At 45.4% G+C, this 14,616-nt stretch overlaps 1 protein-coding gene across 1 annotated transcript in view; it reads left to right on the top strand.

Annotated features, from left to right (window-relative positions):
* Nucleotides 1-1,190: 1,190 nt before the first annotated feature.
* The window catches only part of LOC133975843 (disintegrin and metalloproteinase domain-containing protein 12), a 77,758-nt gene continuing 64,332 nt past the window's right edge, over nucleotides 1,191-14,616 (top strand). The window contains exons 1-2 of the mRNA XM_062413857.1: nucleotides 1,191-1,717; nucleotides 12,457-12,578. Of these exons, the coding sequence (XP_062269841.1) occupies nucleotides 1,618-1,717; nucleotides 12,457-12,578 (222 nt within the window). The 5' untranslated portion in view covers nucleotides 1,191-1,617. The remainder of the gene's footprint in view (nucleotides 1,718-12,456; nucleotides 12,579-14,616) is intronic.

Here is a 14,616-nt window from a genome sequence, read left to right on the forward strand (position 1 = left end):
CGGAGTGGATGGCCATGTGGCGCAGTGCAGAGGGCAACCCACTGAAGAGCATGTGAGCAGAGCTGCAGGGTTTGAATCCACCATGTGTCCATATGTAGCTCCATAAAATGTGCATCACAGTGATAGCTGCTTGAGCCTCAGGCTGTGTGTGGGTCTCAGGAACACGTTTCATGATGATACTTTAACATGTGAATGTGTGTTTTATGCAGATAACAGATCAGATAGACAGAGTCCAGTGTGTGTGTTTGTGTGTATGTGTGTGTGTGTGTGAGAGAGTGCTGTGTAGGCTGTATTATTCAAATTGACACTGTGGGCAGTTAAGTGTTCTCCTATCAAGCTGTTGGGTCAAGTTGGACAACGGATAAAAGAGAGGGACCGGAAGCCAAGTGCTTTGCCTTCAAAATAAAACGTTCTCCCTCTCTTGGCCCATTTAAAAATATGCTTTAAAATGAATTCTGCACTGTGCAAAAGTTCATATGTAATAAAACAGTAATAATCTTTACTCAAGGACCATTTACAGGTTCTGTGCAATCAACGTAAAAGTGCTCTTTGCCAGATCAACAGCCCAAAACATATTGTGTTCAAAAGTTCAATTTGAAAGGATATGAAACAGCAGCAAATCCTCACATCTAAGAAGCTGTTCAGATTGGCCATTTTGCTTAGATTACCTAAAGAAGGTCAGAACACAGCTTAAAGTTCTGTTTTTGTGAACTTCCAATTTGCGTATCACTGGGAAAACATAGTCAAGAAAAAAAACACAGTGTGCAATTTTTTGCAGAAACAGTCTAGATTGGAGAGTTTCTGTTTATCTTATATTAGGTGAAAATGAAATGGGGAAGAATGGTGAAAGCTCTGGAAAAAGGTAGGCATTGTTTTTTGGAGGGGGTTAAATAAGTCTTGAACAGTGATGTTTTGTTTGCCTCCTGATAAGTTAAATAACTTAGATTAATGTTATTTACATGCATAACTAACCTACGTCATATTCACTTCTATTACACCATTTCAATGCAATTCTTTATTTTATTCTATTGACATAGTTGCAGAAATGCTTAAAATGCTGATTATGGGATTTATTCTGAAACAATCAACCGGAAGTCGTGTGTATTCCTAGCAGCTTTACCCTTGTCACTTAAATTAAGACCCTCGCTGGAGGCGGCGCTAGGACCTCGCGGTGCGTCCCTGTGAAGCACATGGTCTCCACTCAGAAGACAACACTTCACTCCTGTGATTGCCCTGGAATTGAATTGATGTCAGTCCAGTGAATGATCAGGACAGTAAAAGGGTGTGTGTGTCCGTCAGCGTGTGTGTGTGTGTGTGTGTCTGTTAGTATGAGTCCATCACCGCTCACTCCCACACTTTGCTTTCCACGCGCGGCAGCTCTGCGCCCTGGACGCCTCTGAATGGGGAAAGTGCGCGGACTGGAATCAGCTGTTCCTCGGGATTTCCGAAAGGCGCACGCAGCTCGATCATATTTCAGGAAGTCGCTTTGTGGTTGTGACTGGGGGGGCTTCTCGTGCACATCAGCTGTTTGTTGGACTGTGCCTGTGCACGATGGCTGCGCTTCAGTGAGACCTTGAAAAAGCCACTCCGCGTCCACGCTTCATCCAGCCGGGCACCATGAAGCCCCGGAGCCTGAAGTTTGTTATTTTGACAGCGCTTCAGGCTTTGACTGTGTCTCTGTCGGTGTGTGACAGCGTCCGCTCCACATCAGCTGAAGGTAAGAGATGATGATGATGATGATGATGATGATGATGATGATGATGAAGAAGAAGGGAAGATGTCAGATTTATTCATGGCTTCTTCTCCTGTGCGTAAAAGTAATAGATGGTTCTCTTAATTGTTTAACATTAATAATAACAATAAATAGCACCTCTCAAAACAGACATTGCAAAGAACTTCAGTCAATTTCAAAAGACATCAGAAACAGGTTAGTTTGAAAATCAAAGGCAACTCATGATATTATACAAAATGAAACGAGTCAAAACATAAATGATACAAAAACCTTTTGAAAAAGTAATTGGCAAAAGAATAGGATGACACAAGTTAAAGACCTTTTGGTAAAAGTAAGTTTCAAAAGATGATTTAAAAACAGTTTTAAGTCTAAGTTCCTCATTTACAATTCCAGGGGGATGGAGCATGGACTTGTGGAAATTAAAAGCATTTATGAGCATCTCGAAATTAACCTGTCTGCATCTATTCTATTCTTCCTTCATGACCACCCCCCCCCCCCCCCCCCCCCCCTCTGGTTGTTATGAGTACATCATGTTTTATGAAAGTACAGATCTCTTAACACATGTCTGGCCAGAAGGAAACATCTCCTGTGTAAACAAGCTCTTTCCGAATTCACGCCTTCTTCCACCGACTCCCTCCAGCAGAAAACCTCGTGCACAAACACAACATTTCAATCTGCCAGTCCACCGAGAATGCACCTCAGAGGAGAGGAGACGCTGGGTAATTGATGATGCTGAATGCCCCCCCCCCCCCCCCCCTCTCTCTTTGGTAATCAGCGGGAGCACTTGAGCCATTCGTCACAGCTGCTTTGAGCCTACTCCAGTTTTTCGAGGCACTTCACACCTGCTTCACTTTCTGAAGGCAAACGTGAAATAAAAGTCTCATTGTTGGTGGAACTCAAAGTAGCAGTGTGTGTAAGATGTCTCAGGCTAAGTAGCTCTTCAGAGGGAACCTGGTGTACCGATGGGTTGTGTCTGTTATGTGTCTGTTATGCGTCTGGTGAGCAAATGTGATGTCAGTGTGCGTTTGTGTTGCTGTGTGTGTGTGTGTGTTTGTCTCTCTCTGTTTTGCCTCCCTCGCGGCTCTGGCTCATGACATCTCAGTCGCCATTTGTTCCTCGCCCCAGGTTCAGATTCAACAAGGACACCACACACAACTTTTTTTGTTTTTTTCAGAAACAGTGGTGAGGGGGGGGGGGGGTTGGTATATCAGCCTAAGAGAAAAAATCCAAATGCACCGGCCGTCACGATGATCGGTCTGGAATCATGGGAGTTAATTACCAGCAAGGGCAAGTGGGTAGAGCTGGGATTGAAGCACGAGGAAGCCGTTCATTTATTCATCGACAGTTCATCGGCGCCATCCGAAGTAGAGCTGTGATGCGTCTGTTCCCCCCCCCCCCCCCCGAGGTTCCAGGCTTGCCGAAGACCGCCATCGGCTGTGAGCAGTCACCTGCTTGGGGGAAATCCGGATTAATTGAGATAAAATGGCGGAGGGTCACTGGTGTGGACCTCTGAACCTTAGATTCATGTGCAGGCTGAAACGATCATGTTCAAAACCTTGATTTGCAACAATTTGGAAGATCGATTTGAAGTTTAATCAACAAGCAAACGCCCAATAGTCACACATTTAAAATGACCGCGGCCTGTTCTTTGTCTCCAGACTGTGCTCGTGTGTATCTGCCGTCAGATTCCGAGGCTGCTAAGAAAAGATCTCCATGCGTTGTCATGTCTGCATTCATATTTCATGAAGCCGCTCCTTGCTTTCTTGTCGCCGCTCCTCTCCCTATTTGTCCCGCGCATGTTCCTGTCCTAGCCGGAGATGACATGTGAAGGATTTCCTCCGACGGTTGACGCGCTCTGCCGGTCAGTGTTTTACCAGCCGGCTGCACCGCTTCAGCCAACATGACTGTCTGTCTGTGCCCTGAGCGCAGAGTGCAGCCTGCGTGCTGCCTGCTCCGACTAATGAAAGTTGAGCAGAGGATATATTTTTGGACTACAGTGAAACATTCCTTCAGCAAACAGTGTCCTCCCCCAGAGAGACATTATCACCACGATGTGACCCATCTCAAGTCAGAGGCATTTAGTGTCTCTTCAGTGTGAATGGACGCAGATCATCCAGATGACTTGTTCAGGATATCTGAGACCCTCGGGCTGGTAAGACGAGTCGGCCAGTGTGATGGTTTTGCATTAAGACCGATTGATCAACCAGTTGCCGTTCCGCTGTGGAGATATTTATATAGGTGGGGGGGTAGCTGGACTTAACTCCGGAGTCCTGACCCCACATGTGCTGTATTCATTTCCTCGAAGCCGATGGACTCATTTGACCTCCTCAGCACAAAGTCTCAGCGCGCCAGTTGAAACCTGATGCTGCCTCTGGAGTTTCTCAATGGACTATCACACCCTAGACAACCAGGGTCATAGTTTAGCTCTGCATGCCTCCCCCCCGAGCCTCTTCCCTCCGCTGTGGTCAGACGGCCCAGTTGGCTCAGATATCTGTTGTCGGTGTCAAATCTGTCTGGGTTGGTTAAAGTTCCATCCCATCAGCATTTCACAAAAGAAACCATTGTCACTTTGTGAACTCGTTCTGTGCAACGATAGGAAAAAATACAATCTTTGTTCAGCACAGAGCTTTTCACTTGTTATCATTTATAATAACTGTGCCCTATAGACGAGCAGTTCTCTGCTTGATTGAAGCTTTAATCGACCTGTGCTTTTGGCTGCGATGAGTCAATACGTGACTTCTACAGTTGTCATGGACTGAGACGGGTTTACTAGCAGCAACATAAACATGCATTTGAACACATGTTTCTGGCTCCCTTATGAATATAGAGACCAACTTTCAATCTTCTTTTTGTTCTGGTTTGGTCTCCACCAAGTCACAAGAATTCAGGCTGGTCTTTTAATTTGCTCAAAGACAGTTGTGGAAAGTAACTTTAATCCGGCCCCTACCCTTGTATCGTCGGGCACTTGAGTCACTGCAGTTGATGCAGCTCATCTACCCACTAAGCTGGCTAGTTAGATTTGTCACCAACTTGCAATGAATTATGGGATAGATTGTACCAAAAAGGATCCGCCCCTTTGATCTGTTGTTGTTAAGGCGTGGAGGGACGTTTAGAAGGAGCAGACAAAGGATGAGTCCCCTGAATTGGGAAGCTCAAATTCTCTATAGCTTAAAACATATCACATGTTAACATATAACATGTTGTCATTTGATCCATTGTCAATATAACAGTTATGCTTTGTGCTGTTTAAGTCCATTTCTTAAATATTTACACTTAATCTCTTCTTTCTCTCAAACTGAATTGTATAAATGTCTTAAAAATGATAAATAAACATGGACAATGTGTAACACCAGTTGATAATAATGATTATAAATAGAATTTCATTCTATTTGTGTTTCTCCTAGGTTTAAATTCTGGCAGCATCTAATACTCATAAGCCTAATGCCAGTAAAGTGTAGGTGGCATGAAGCATTAGGAATTTCAATAGAATGGGAACCAATTGCATTTCCAGATCAACTGTTCCGCACTGTGGGTGCTGAGGGAAAAACATTCCCCCGGTTTGACTGGATTCCATGTGTACATGCATTCATTGTCCTCCACTGGGATTTGGAACACAGGAATATGTCTTAGCTCCAGATGATCTATCTTCCAGCCTGGCACACACCATCTGCCAAGATTTCACCTCCGTGTTCTGCTACGTGGAGGGACATGCCAGCAATATGTTTCCTAATAGTAACACGTGTGAACAGTAACAAGACAGGTCACCTCCTACCTGGGTGAGTTGCTAACAAATTGGCCCAAAGGAAGTTCTGCTGCTGCCAGTGGCTTTGTCTGAGTCTGTCTGAGTTGTGTCCAACAGGAGGAGCTGTGATGTATTTTGAAAGTCGGATAGCTACATGTAGAAGAAGGTCTCAAGGAAAACAATCGACGGATCCAGAAAGTTTGGGCTGCTCATTTTCAGGTCGTCAAACGTGCCATGAAAAGAGCATTTCTTCATTTATATATATATTAAGAGCTCAAGCTGTCAGATCATGAAACGTTTAATTAACAAGGATGAAACAAATGAGCAAAATCCCTGCATCGTCCTGGAGGAAAAAACTCATTAGTGCTCCCATTTGACCATTTTGAGACGGAAAAATATATTAAATTACTAATTCAAGAGCAAACATTATTTAATGAAAAGGCACCTCACAGGATTTATATGTTTGCACAGCCAGAAAACGAGCATCAATGTTGCTTAGTGAATGACTTGAAGAAATGAATTTGTTTAGAGAAAATCCACTTGCATATTTTTATGGACATCAATCAACATATAAATGAAGTAACAGTCAGTTTCACTATTGTTGGTAATGTCAGTCTGAGCCAATGACACAGTCACAACATTACTCACTGGAGTCCAGACAGTTTCCGGACAAGGGCCGTATGTAAGAATGCAAAAGTCTGAGTAAGTTGCTCCAGACAAGTTTCCCAGTTAGGCCCTTCGTCAAATGTCTGGAAAATGTCAGTGAGCCCCTGCGAGGATACAGCAGTGTAAAATTCACTGTGAAATTCTCAACCAAGTTGAAGGGATGACAAAAGATGTGTTGCTCACGCCGCAGCAGAATTCAAACGTCATGTCCTGCCTCCTGCTTGCTCCACCCAGGCTCCATCCCTTGCCTGACTTTTCCCGAAAGTTACTGTATTTGTGAACACGTCTGACACGGACAATCAGGACCCAATTTTCTGGACATCTTTCCAGAGTTCCCTCTCTCAAAACATCTCATGATAACATGGAGCTGTGTGATGAGATCCCAGCCGCCCCCGCTTTCCTTTCTTTCCAGCTATCTGAGGCTCCAGGTTTTTTGTTTTGAGTTGTTTTGTTTTTTTTGCTGTTTTTTTTTTTGTGCGTTGAACGTGCGCCAGACATGTGCTTCCCATGACCGAGAGGAGTTCCAAACTTTCGCACACGGCTCCGCTCCCGAAGCTCTCTCCGCCTCTGACCTTTTGTTGCTGAGGCGCGCGGGCCCCACGCCAGGCAGCGAGCACAGCCTCTGCAGCTGAGGGTAGTGGGGGGGTGGCTCGTAACGGTGTCACCCACCGGCGGCGTCGCAGCGCTGGTTCTCTTGGACAACATTAACCTCCTGCTGAGCCAGGGGGAAGTTTAGCTGCAAGGACCATCTATTTCCCTTAGAGTAATTATGTCCTGACACCAGGCTTGTTTGACCGTAAATGAGTTTAGGGTACAAGGTGGCGGTAGAGAGATAGAGACAGAAAGAGAGAGAATACAAAAGGGCTTTTTTACCAGCAGAGGGAGTTCAGTGTTAAATGGCTTCATTAAGACCCTAAATATCCTCTAACATTCATCATCCAGCCATAAATCTAACTCTTAACAACCCTCATTGCTCTGACCGCTGACACACGGCTACCTTATTAGATTTAATGTAAGTACACCCTCTCTCCAGTGGGTGCAGATTCCTGTGACCATGATGTCACCTTCAGGTTTCTCTGCTTCCCAGTGGAACCCCTCAGGGCGTTGACATAACACCCCCCCCCCCCCCAACTGGGTCGAATGTTTACTGTGGAGTCAAGCAAAGATTACCAGGCACTTTTCACCTTTGCTCTGTAATCCCTTTTAACCCTGCATTACAGCTGATGTGACAAATTACAGGGAGCGGGGCGAAGACTTGGTAGGTGATCTTCGGTGAGGATTACGCTTAAAGTACCAGAAGGATTATCATGAAACTTGAGGGAAGGATGTGGTAATGGTCACGGAAGAAGCCATTAAATTTTGTGCACATACAGGAATCTAGTTTCACCTTCTCTGCAGCGTTTCGGACGGATTTTACTGTTGTGCACACACACATGCAGCAGATTCCAAGGGCCAGGTATACAGACTAAAGGGTGAAGGATAAGTTCTTGGGTGGGATAGAAGTACATTGCATGTCACTTTTGTGTACGCGCACAACTGAAACTGAAACTATGAGGTCCGACTGTCTGCTTGGATGGTAAAAACTTAAAAAAGCTATGTAGCAAAGGAGTAAAACGCCAAGTTTGAGATCACAGGTTCCCAGACTTATACAATGACAAATGAGCAAATCCTTACTATTGACACACAAAACCACCAGTTTCGCATAGTTTTTATCCTCAATCATTGACTATTAATTCAGGCTGTTGATTCATCCAAACAAACAATTTGACAATGAAAATGTTAGCCATTAATGATGAGTCACAGACGTACCATGGATGAAGAAGAGGCGGCGATGAAGAAGGGTTTCGGAGTTCATTGCTTTTGTCCTCAAGGTCCTTATTGAAAGACTGCCCGCTTGATGGCTCTTCCTCTCAATGTATCATTCATCATTCTATTCCCAATCACCATTCTTTTTGAATTAGCATAATTCATCCGCACTGATTGGGGATAAATTGAGTTCGTGAAATGCCTGTCAATCACCCTTTATTAGATGAACAATGGCCAGACGCTTTCACCAAGCTCTCCCCTGTGTGCTGACGTCAGCACCAACTTTTGGCTCGGAAACTTTTGCCGGATCATGTCTGCAGCTCAGTCGGTGCTCCGATTAGAGCCGTCCACTGCATCTGGATAAAAATATCTCTGGATACATGCGCTCGATGCAGAAATATTCATCCTTTTGGAAGGACCAGCTTCCATGTGCAAGCCAGGGAAAGACTTGTGTTTTGTCTCAGTTGAAACTGTCCAAGTTCAGCTCATCACCCTTTCCTAATTATTTCCACATGCTCTCATTTTCAGTCCAGTTTCTTCCCACAAGTTTGACTAGTAAGTATTAAGTGTCCATACATGTCAAACAGTGCTGGAGTTGTCTCAAGTGTGTCTCCTCCGCACTGGTATTTGTACCTTACCAGGGATTTTGCACGTTGCGTATCTTTTTTCATTGTTTTTTCATTTTCAATACCACATATTTTCAAGATTTGAGAGAATTACTGTGAAAGCGACTTTGGAGTGTGTCCTTGTGTGTTTGTATGGAGCCAGCCATTGCACAGGGGCTGACTGTGACTACGTGTACTCTATATTGACGCGTGCACACATGTGTAGCGTGTCTCACATCTCAGCGAGGACCCGCACACATGCGGAGGCCGGGGCATGGCCTCATCAAACCTGCACATGAAAAGAACAGCGTGGCATTTGTGTTGGAAAAGCAAAGACTGTTAGGAATACATTATTTCATGGATGCCTGTCGAGGAGTGAGTTGCGGTCGGGGTGTGAGAAAGCCGTCTCTGGGGCTTAATAAAGCTGAACAGTTGTTGATTTGTTTGGGAGGAACAGAGCGATGAGGGGAAGAGAAGGACCGGAGTTGTGCAAGGAGCGGTGAGAAAGGATGTGTTGAGATCTGCGCAGACCTGAGGAAGTTCATCTGTTCCCTGGGACCGACAGCTCACAGCCCGGGGAAAATGCATCAATTTGGGAACTTTGATAAAACCAGGAAATGAATCACTGTGAAATATCGTCAGGAACTGCAAACTCACTGCCCCAGAGAGCACTGATTCTTGGTTTCATGTCAGAGAGCATGGGTAGATGTTGACTTCAAACCTGGCAAAGTCTTTGGCATAGACATAGACATTGAAGTGGCATCTGTTCTAGTAGACCTTACTGACTGACCCACATGTCACCAAATCAGTGCTTTCAATGAATTGCTGATACAAAATCCCCATTTTCAGGTCAAGAATGCTTTCAAAATGACTGTGGAATCTTGTTTTTTGACTTAACCTAAAAAGCTAGTCCACAGGTTCCAACCTTTACCTGTATTTCTACCATCCATTATCTATACCACTTATCCTTTGTGGGTCAGCGATGGAAGCCATAACCAATCCAGCTGACATGAAGCGAGAGACAAGGCTATTGACACTCGTGTTCACACTTACAGATTGTGGGAGGAAGCCTGTGTACCTGGAGAACATGCAAACCTTCCTCATCACCATTGTTCCGCCGTCGACTTCCTTCAACTTGCAACTCTGCAGATTTATCTTGCACCTTCTTTGGAGGTCCCAACCCCCAAGTTGGGAACCACTGACTTAGACGTCTAAAAATTCCCATAACAAATCCACTCTATACATGCCTAGCGTGTCCATGCTGCACCAGACCAGTCATATACAATGTTACAGTGTCTTTAACAGCAAAACCATGACTGAAGACACGGAGCTCATAATTGCTTTTTGTTTCGTAACAACATTGCTTTATTCTGTCATTGGCCTGTATCACATTTCAGTCGCCCACTGTCAAACAAACACACACACTCAGTTACGTTCACACGTACGCAGACATACAATCCTCCCAACAAGCATTGGCTTTACCGAGGCAATATAAATGGCACAAGCTCTCCTTATGTACCCTGGAACCTAAAGGGAGCGGATCGTGGCCAGAACCCTGCTTTATTAACCCCTCTGTTTAAACTCTGCTTTATTGAACGTATATATAAGCCTTTACGTTCTGGTCCCCACTTTTACCACTCCCTTAGTGCCCCTGGTAGCCCTTGTAACAGTCTAGCTAACAAAATCCGCACACACACACACACACACACACACACACACACACACACACACTACTGCCTCGCCACGCACCGACCTCACTGAAGGTCTCTCCCAAGCATGTGGAAAAGAAATGAGCCTGCAGACTGTTTCCACTAATATAATGCCATTTATAAGTGGGAATTAAAGCGCATAGCACATTACATTAACAAAATGGTTATTCACTTGCTGTCTTTGATGTCAGGGAACCAAATGCGTTGCGGCTGTGAACCTCATCTTCAAAGTTGATGCGGCGCAGAATGCCGCAGAAAAAAGGGCGTTCCAACTTTGCGTGCCTTTTTATAAATCGTCTAACCTCAATGTGGACTTGACCTTACGCTGTCAAAGCCTACCCCCCCCCCCATGTGTTGTGTTTATCCATCTTTCCATGCGGCCCCTTACTCAGCATGCCCACCTCCCCCAGACGGTGGCTGTGATTTTTCTGAAGACTAATGAGGACAGGGTGCTTCTCTCTGCTGTTGTGTGCGGAGGCCGTCCTGTCCTTGCCCGAGTCTGCTTCTCATCACCGGAGGCCGCGGCTGGACGAGGACCGCGGAGCTGGTCACCTCTGGCTCCTCTGCTATCAGCTGGAGCGGCTGCGTGACGAACTCCAGAGTGGTGGTTTCCTCAGAGGAGAAACCAGAACAAAGCTCAGCTGGGGAGTGCTGCGCCTGACCCGGGTTATTAAGGCAGGATAATAAGCAGACTCAGCAATTTGGCGGCGTGAGTCATGTGAGAGACTGAAGGGATGTGAACCCCCGAAGGAAGAGCCTTGAATCTGCTGGTAATAATAATCAGTGAGGAGTGCGTCGTTCCCCCCACACCCCCCTTTGAGTGTGTTTGTGTGTGTTTGAAATTGGGAATTGAAGAAGGAGCAAACTTTCCAATTTAACAAAAACACACCATAAATTATGTTCAAAACCACACGCATCCCTTCTCACAAGTCAATGACATCACCCCTTAAACTCAATCTGTGGCCCTGCTGTTTGGAAACGCTCGATGGAGAATCAGTGGGAGAAAACAACAACAGTAGAAAAAAAACTGTAAAACATTTGATTGAGGATGTTTGCACTGAGACAAATGGTGCCAACAAACCCCCCCCACTGCTTCGGTAAGAGACTCGAGCTCTGGAATGGCTTCCCCGCTGCGGAGGACTGATTACTGCATAAACCCTGTTAGCAGTGTTCTCCTGTGGCTCACTATTGCATTCTGCCTCTCTGTGCGCTCATGATATATACTTTTTACCAGAGATGTTCGCCTCTGTCTCAATTATAAGTGGTTGGTTTATCTGTAGGATGGTGGCTGTTTTTCTCTTCCCCCCCCAACCAGTTCGTCTCCCAACTCGGGGAGGCTCAGGGACTTCGGTGTTGGTTTTAGGGACGGATATGTTCTAAAATGACTGGCAACACACCAGAGCTTCAGGAACCGCTGCCATCCGAAGGGCTCAGTTGACTCCCTGTCAGAACACAGAGAGGGGAGATAAAAGCTCGCTGGGAACAATGCCCCACAGCTACGTCTAATCCCTGCACTGCATCCTGGACACTAGCCTCGTGTTCCGGAGTTATCGCAGCAGCAGCAGCAGCAGTCGAGCTCCTCTTCGCTCAAAACTCCTCGCTCCCGACGAAAGTTTGAGATTTATGCCGCCCGAGTGGCAGAGGGGGCGGCTACAGTTTTTTGCCACAGGCCAACGGTCCCGGTCGCTTGATGTATCCGAGTGCTAATTGGCGATGTTGTAATTGCGCTTTTACGGCGGAGGAGAGAGAGAGAGAGCTGTGCCTGTACGAGAAGGTGGTTAACATATGCTCGGGGAACAGCGAGGGTGTATTGGAGATGGCGTATTGTCAGTGTGAATAATCGGCAGTTTTTTTGTTTTTTAATCGAACACAAACATTCGGAGAGTATTATTTGTGCGCTGTGACAGAAAATCCATCAAACGCACACTTGGGGTTTGTGTAAGTGACACTTTATATCACAAACTTTATATTTCAAGGCAGCCGCACTGTCAGGTTGGGTTTCTAATGAACACCAGGCTCAGGCCTTTAATGGCGGGGGAGGAATTCATTATTGTTGGGGAGAAGTCGGTTTGGAAAATGTTCCCTTTGTTCGTGTCCACAAAGATGGCCGTCGCCTGGTTTTACAAGATGCTGGGAGAGTTTAGGGAATTTTTCTCAGATTCTAATGTGGTATTTGTCTTCTTTTTTTTTTTACAGGGAATGTATCAAGCATGACCGATCGACACACGCCAACAGCAAAGCAGAAACACTATGGGACAACTGTACCTCTTCAGCTGGTTGGACAAGACTGGAAACCAATCAGCTCGCTCAACCCTCAGGTGAACAACACTCATTCAGACTGCACCTTTTCTCTGCTCCTTGTTTTACATTTATATATTCACGGTCCCCAGCAGTCGACCTCTTCACTTTTGGGTTAGCGCTTTCAGGTTGAGGTTTGTTGTAGCAGGGCCCTTATGTTCAAATATTAATCTCTTGAAAACATGCACTTAAGCCCGGGCATTTTCCAGAATACTTCCAGAGGGACTGTATGTGGGAATGTAACTTTTCCTGCCAGCCAGTGGAAACACCAGGAAAATCTAGAAAAACTCAGTGTTGTTTCTAACAATCAACAGCTATGCAACAGGAAGAATGTATGAAAGTATGAAAAAGAGGTGACGTACACGTAGAAGATGGGGATGTACTGTAGATGCCGGCGAGATCCTTTTGGCTTTAAAGGCAGACACTGATATAGATATGTGATTACCACAGCGGAATTTATACGTCTCCTGCTTCCTGTATGTTCCACTCGGGTTGCGCACCTCCCCTGACTGTTCCAGACATTTCCCTGTGATTACGAACATGTTCGGCGTATTTGAAAGGCAAAACTCCCCAAAATGTCCAAGCTGTTTCCCCGAGTTCTCTCCCAGGCCTGAAAAGAGCTTGTGTTTCATTATCGAACGGGAAAATCCCCAGAGAGTTTGTTTGAACACATTTATGTTCCAACAAGGAATGATTATTTTGATTTCAAGGACCCTATGGCCATTTGTCCAACAGCAGCCTCAGGGCAAAATAAAAAAATATCCTGGCCCCACTTTGGCAACATCTCTGAAAATAGAAAAAAAAAATCAGTAAGCCTGTAGCAGCCAGGGGTAATGTTCAAATCTGTGAAAATCCGGGTTTATTCTTAAACCTGTTGCATAAACATTTTGAAGTGGATAAAATCTCCAAAACCCAATTAAATGCAAGATTAGACTTGTTTCACTTTGCATCTCGATTTTCGACCGATCCTCTGTATCTAATCAGCTGTCGGCAGTCTTCATCTTCATCTTTAAACTTCACCGTGCATCTCAGGATTTAAATAATGGATCCTGCTCATGTGTCAGCACTACGTGTCTGCTGGGTTAAAGTGTGCAGGGGAAACGTACAGGCACGCGGAGATAGCAGCCCGGTGCCTGTTTGTGTTCACATCAGCACATTTCATGCACAGACAGCTGTACAGTATCTCAGAGAGGAAGGAAGCACCACGTGCACACTGGAACATTAACGAAACGTTTGGGATCCTTGGCTCTGTTTGGGTGCCAGACTTTATAAAAAAAGAAAAAGAAACTGTTGCTGCCAAAAAGGCTTAAAAACACAGCTCGAGTTTCCACGTTGCAATTCATTTGTGGTTTAATTTGTTCTGGCTTAACCAAACAGTCACGGTGCCACAAGGTTTGTTTGGGATCTCATTACCTCGTGAGAAAAAAAACAACCGGAATAACTTCAATGGAGGTGAAATTAAATGATCGTTTGAATATGTTCCTGCTTTAACAACAGCCCAACACGCTGCACGCTTTGTGTATTTTCCAAGCAATTGTCTCAAACGTCAGGCGGCGTGGGAGAGGTGAGAGCGTGCACGTGGAGAGCATGTGTGAACAGAAGATAGCAGGAGGTTTTAGTCCCACTTGGTTTGTGCAATGATAGTGTTCTGCTTCCACATCTCCTTATGATCCACTAGACATTCTTCTCCTCATGAAGAGACGGATGACTTAACCACGAGCAGCTCTGTGTGTGTGTGTGTGTGTGTGTGTGTGTGTGTGTGTGTGTGTGTGTGTGTGTGTGTGTGTGTGTGTGTGTGTGTGTGTGTGTGTGTGTGTGTGTGTGTGTGTGTGTGTGTGTGTGTGTGTGTGTGTGTGTGTGTGTGTGTGTGTGTGTGTGTGTGTGTGTGTGTGTGTGTGTGTGTGTGTGTGTGTGTGTGTGTGTGTGTGTGTGTGGCAGCCCAGCTATATGTAGAATTTGAGAAAGGAGGAATTTTCTATTTCGCATTTATGAACCTGCGAGGGTGCAACATGCAATGGGAGAGAGGTTACGTGTTGACATGTTTGTGTGTGTCTGTGT

This window comes from Platichthys flesus, chromosome 20 (assembly GCF_949316205.1).
Source record: "Platichthys flesus chromosome 20, fPlaFle2.1, whole genome shotgun sequence".
Classification (NCBI taxonomy): domain Eukaryota; kingdom Metazoa; phylum Chordata; class Actinopteri; order Pleuronectiformes; family Pleuronectidae; genus Platichthys; species Platichthys flesus.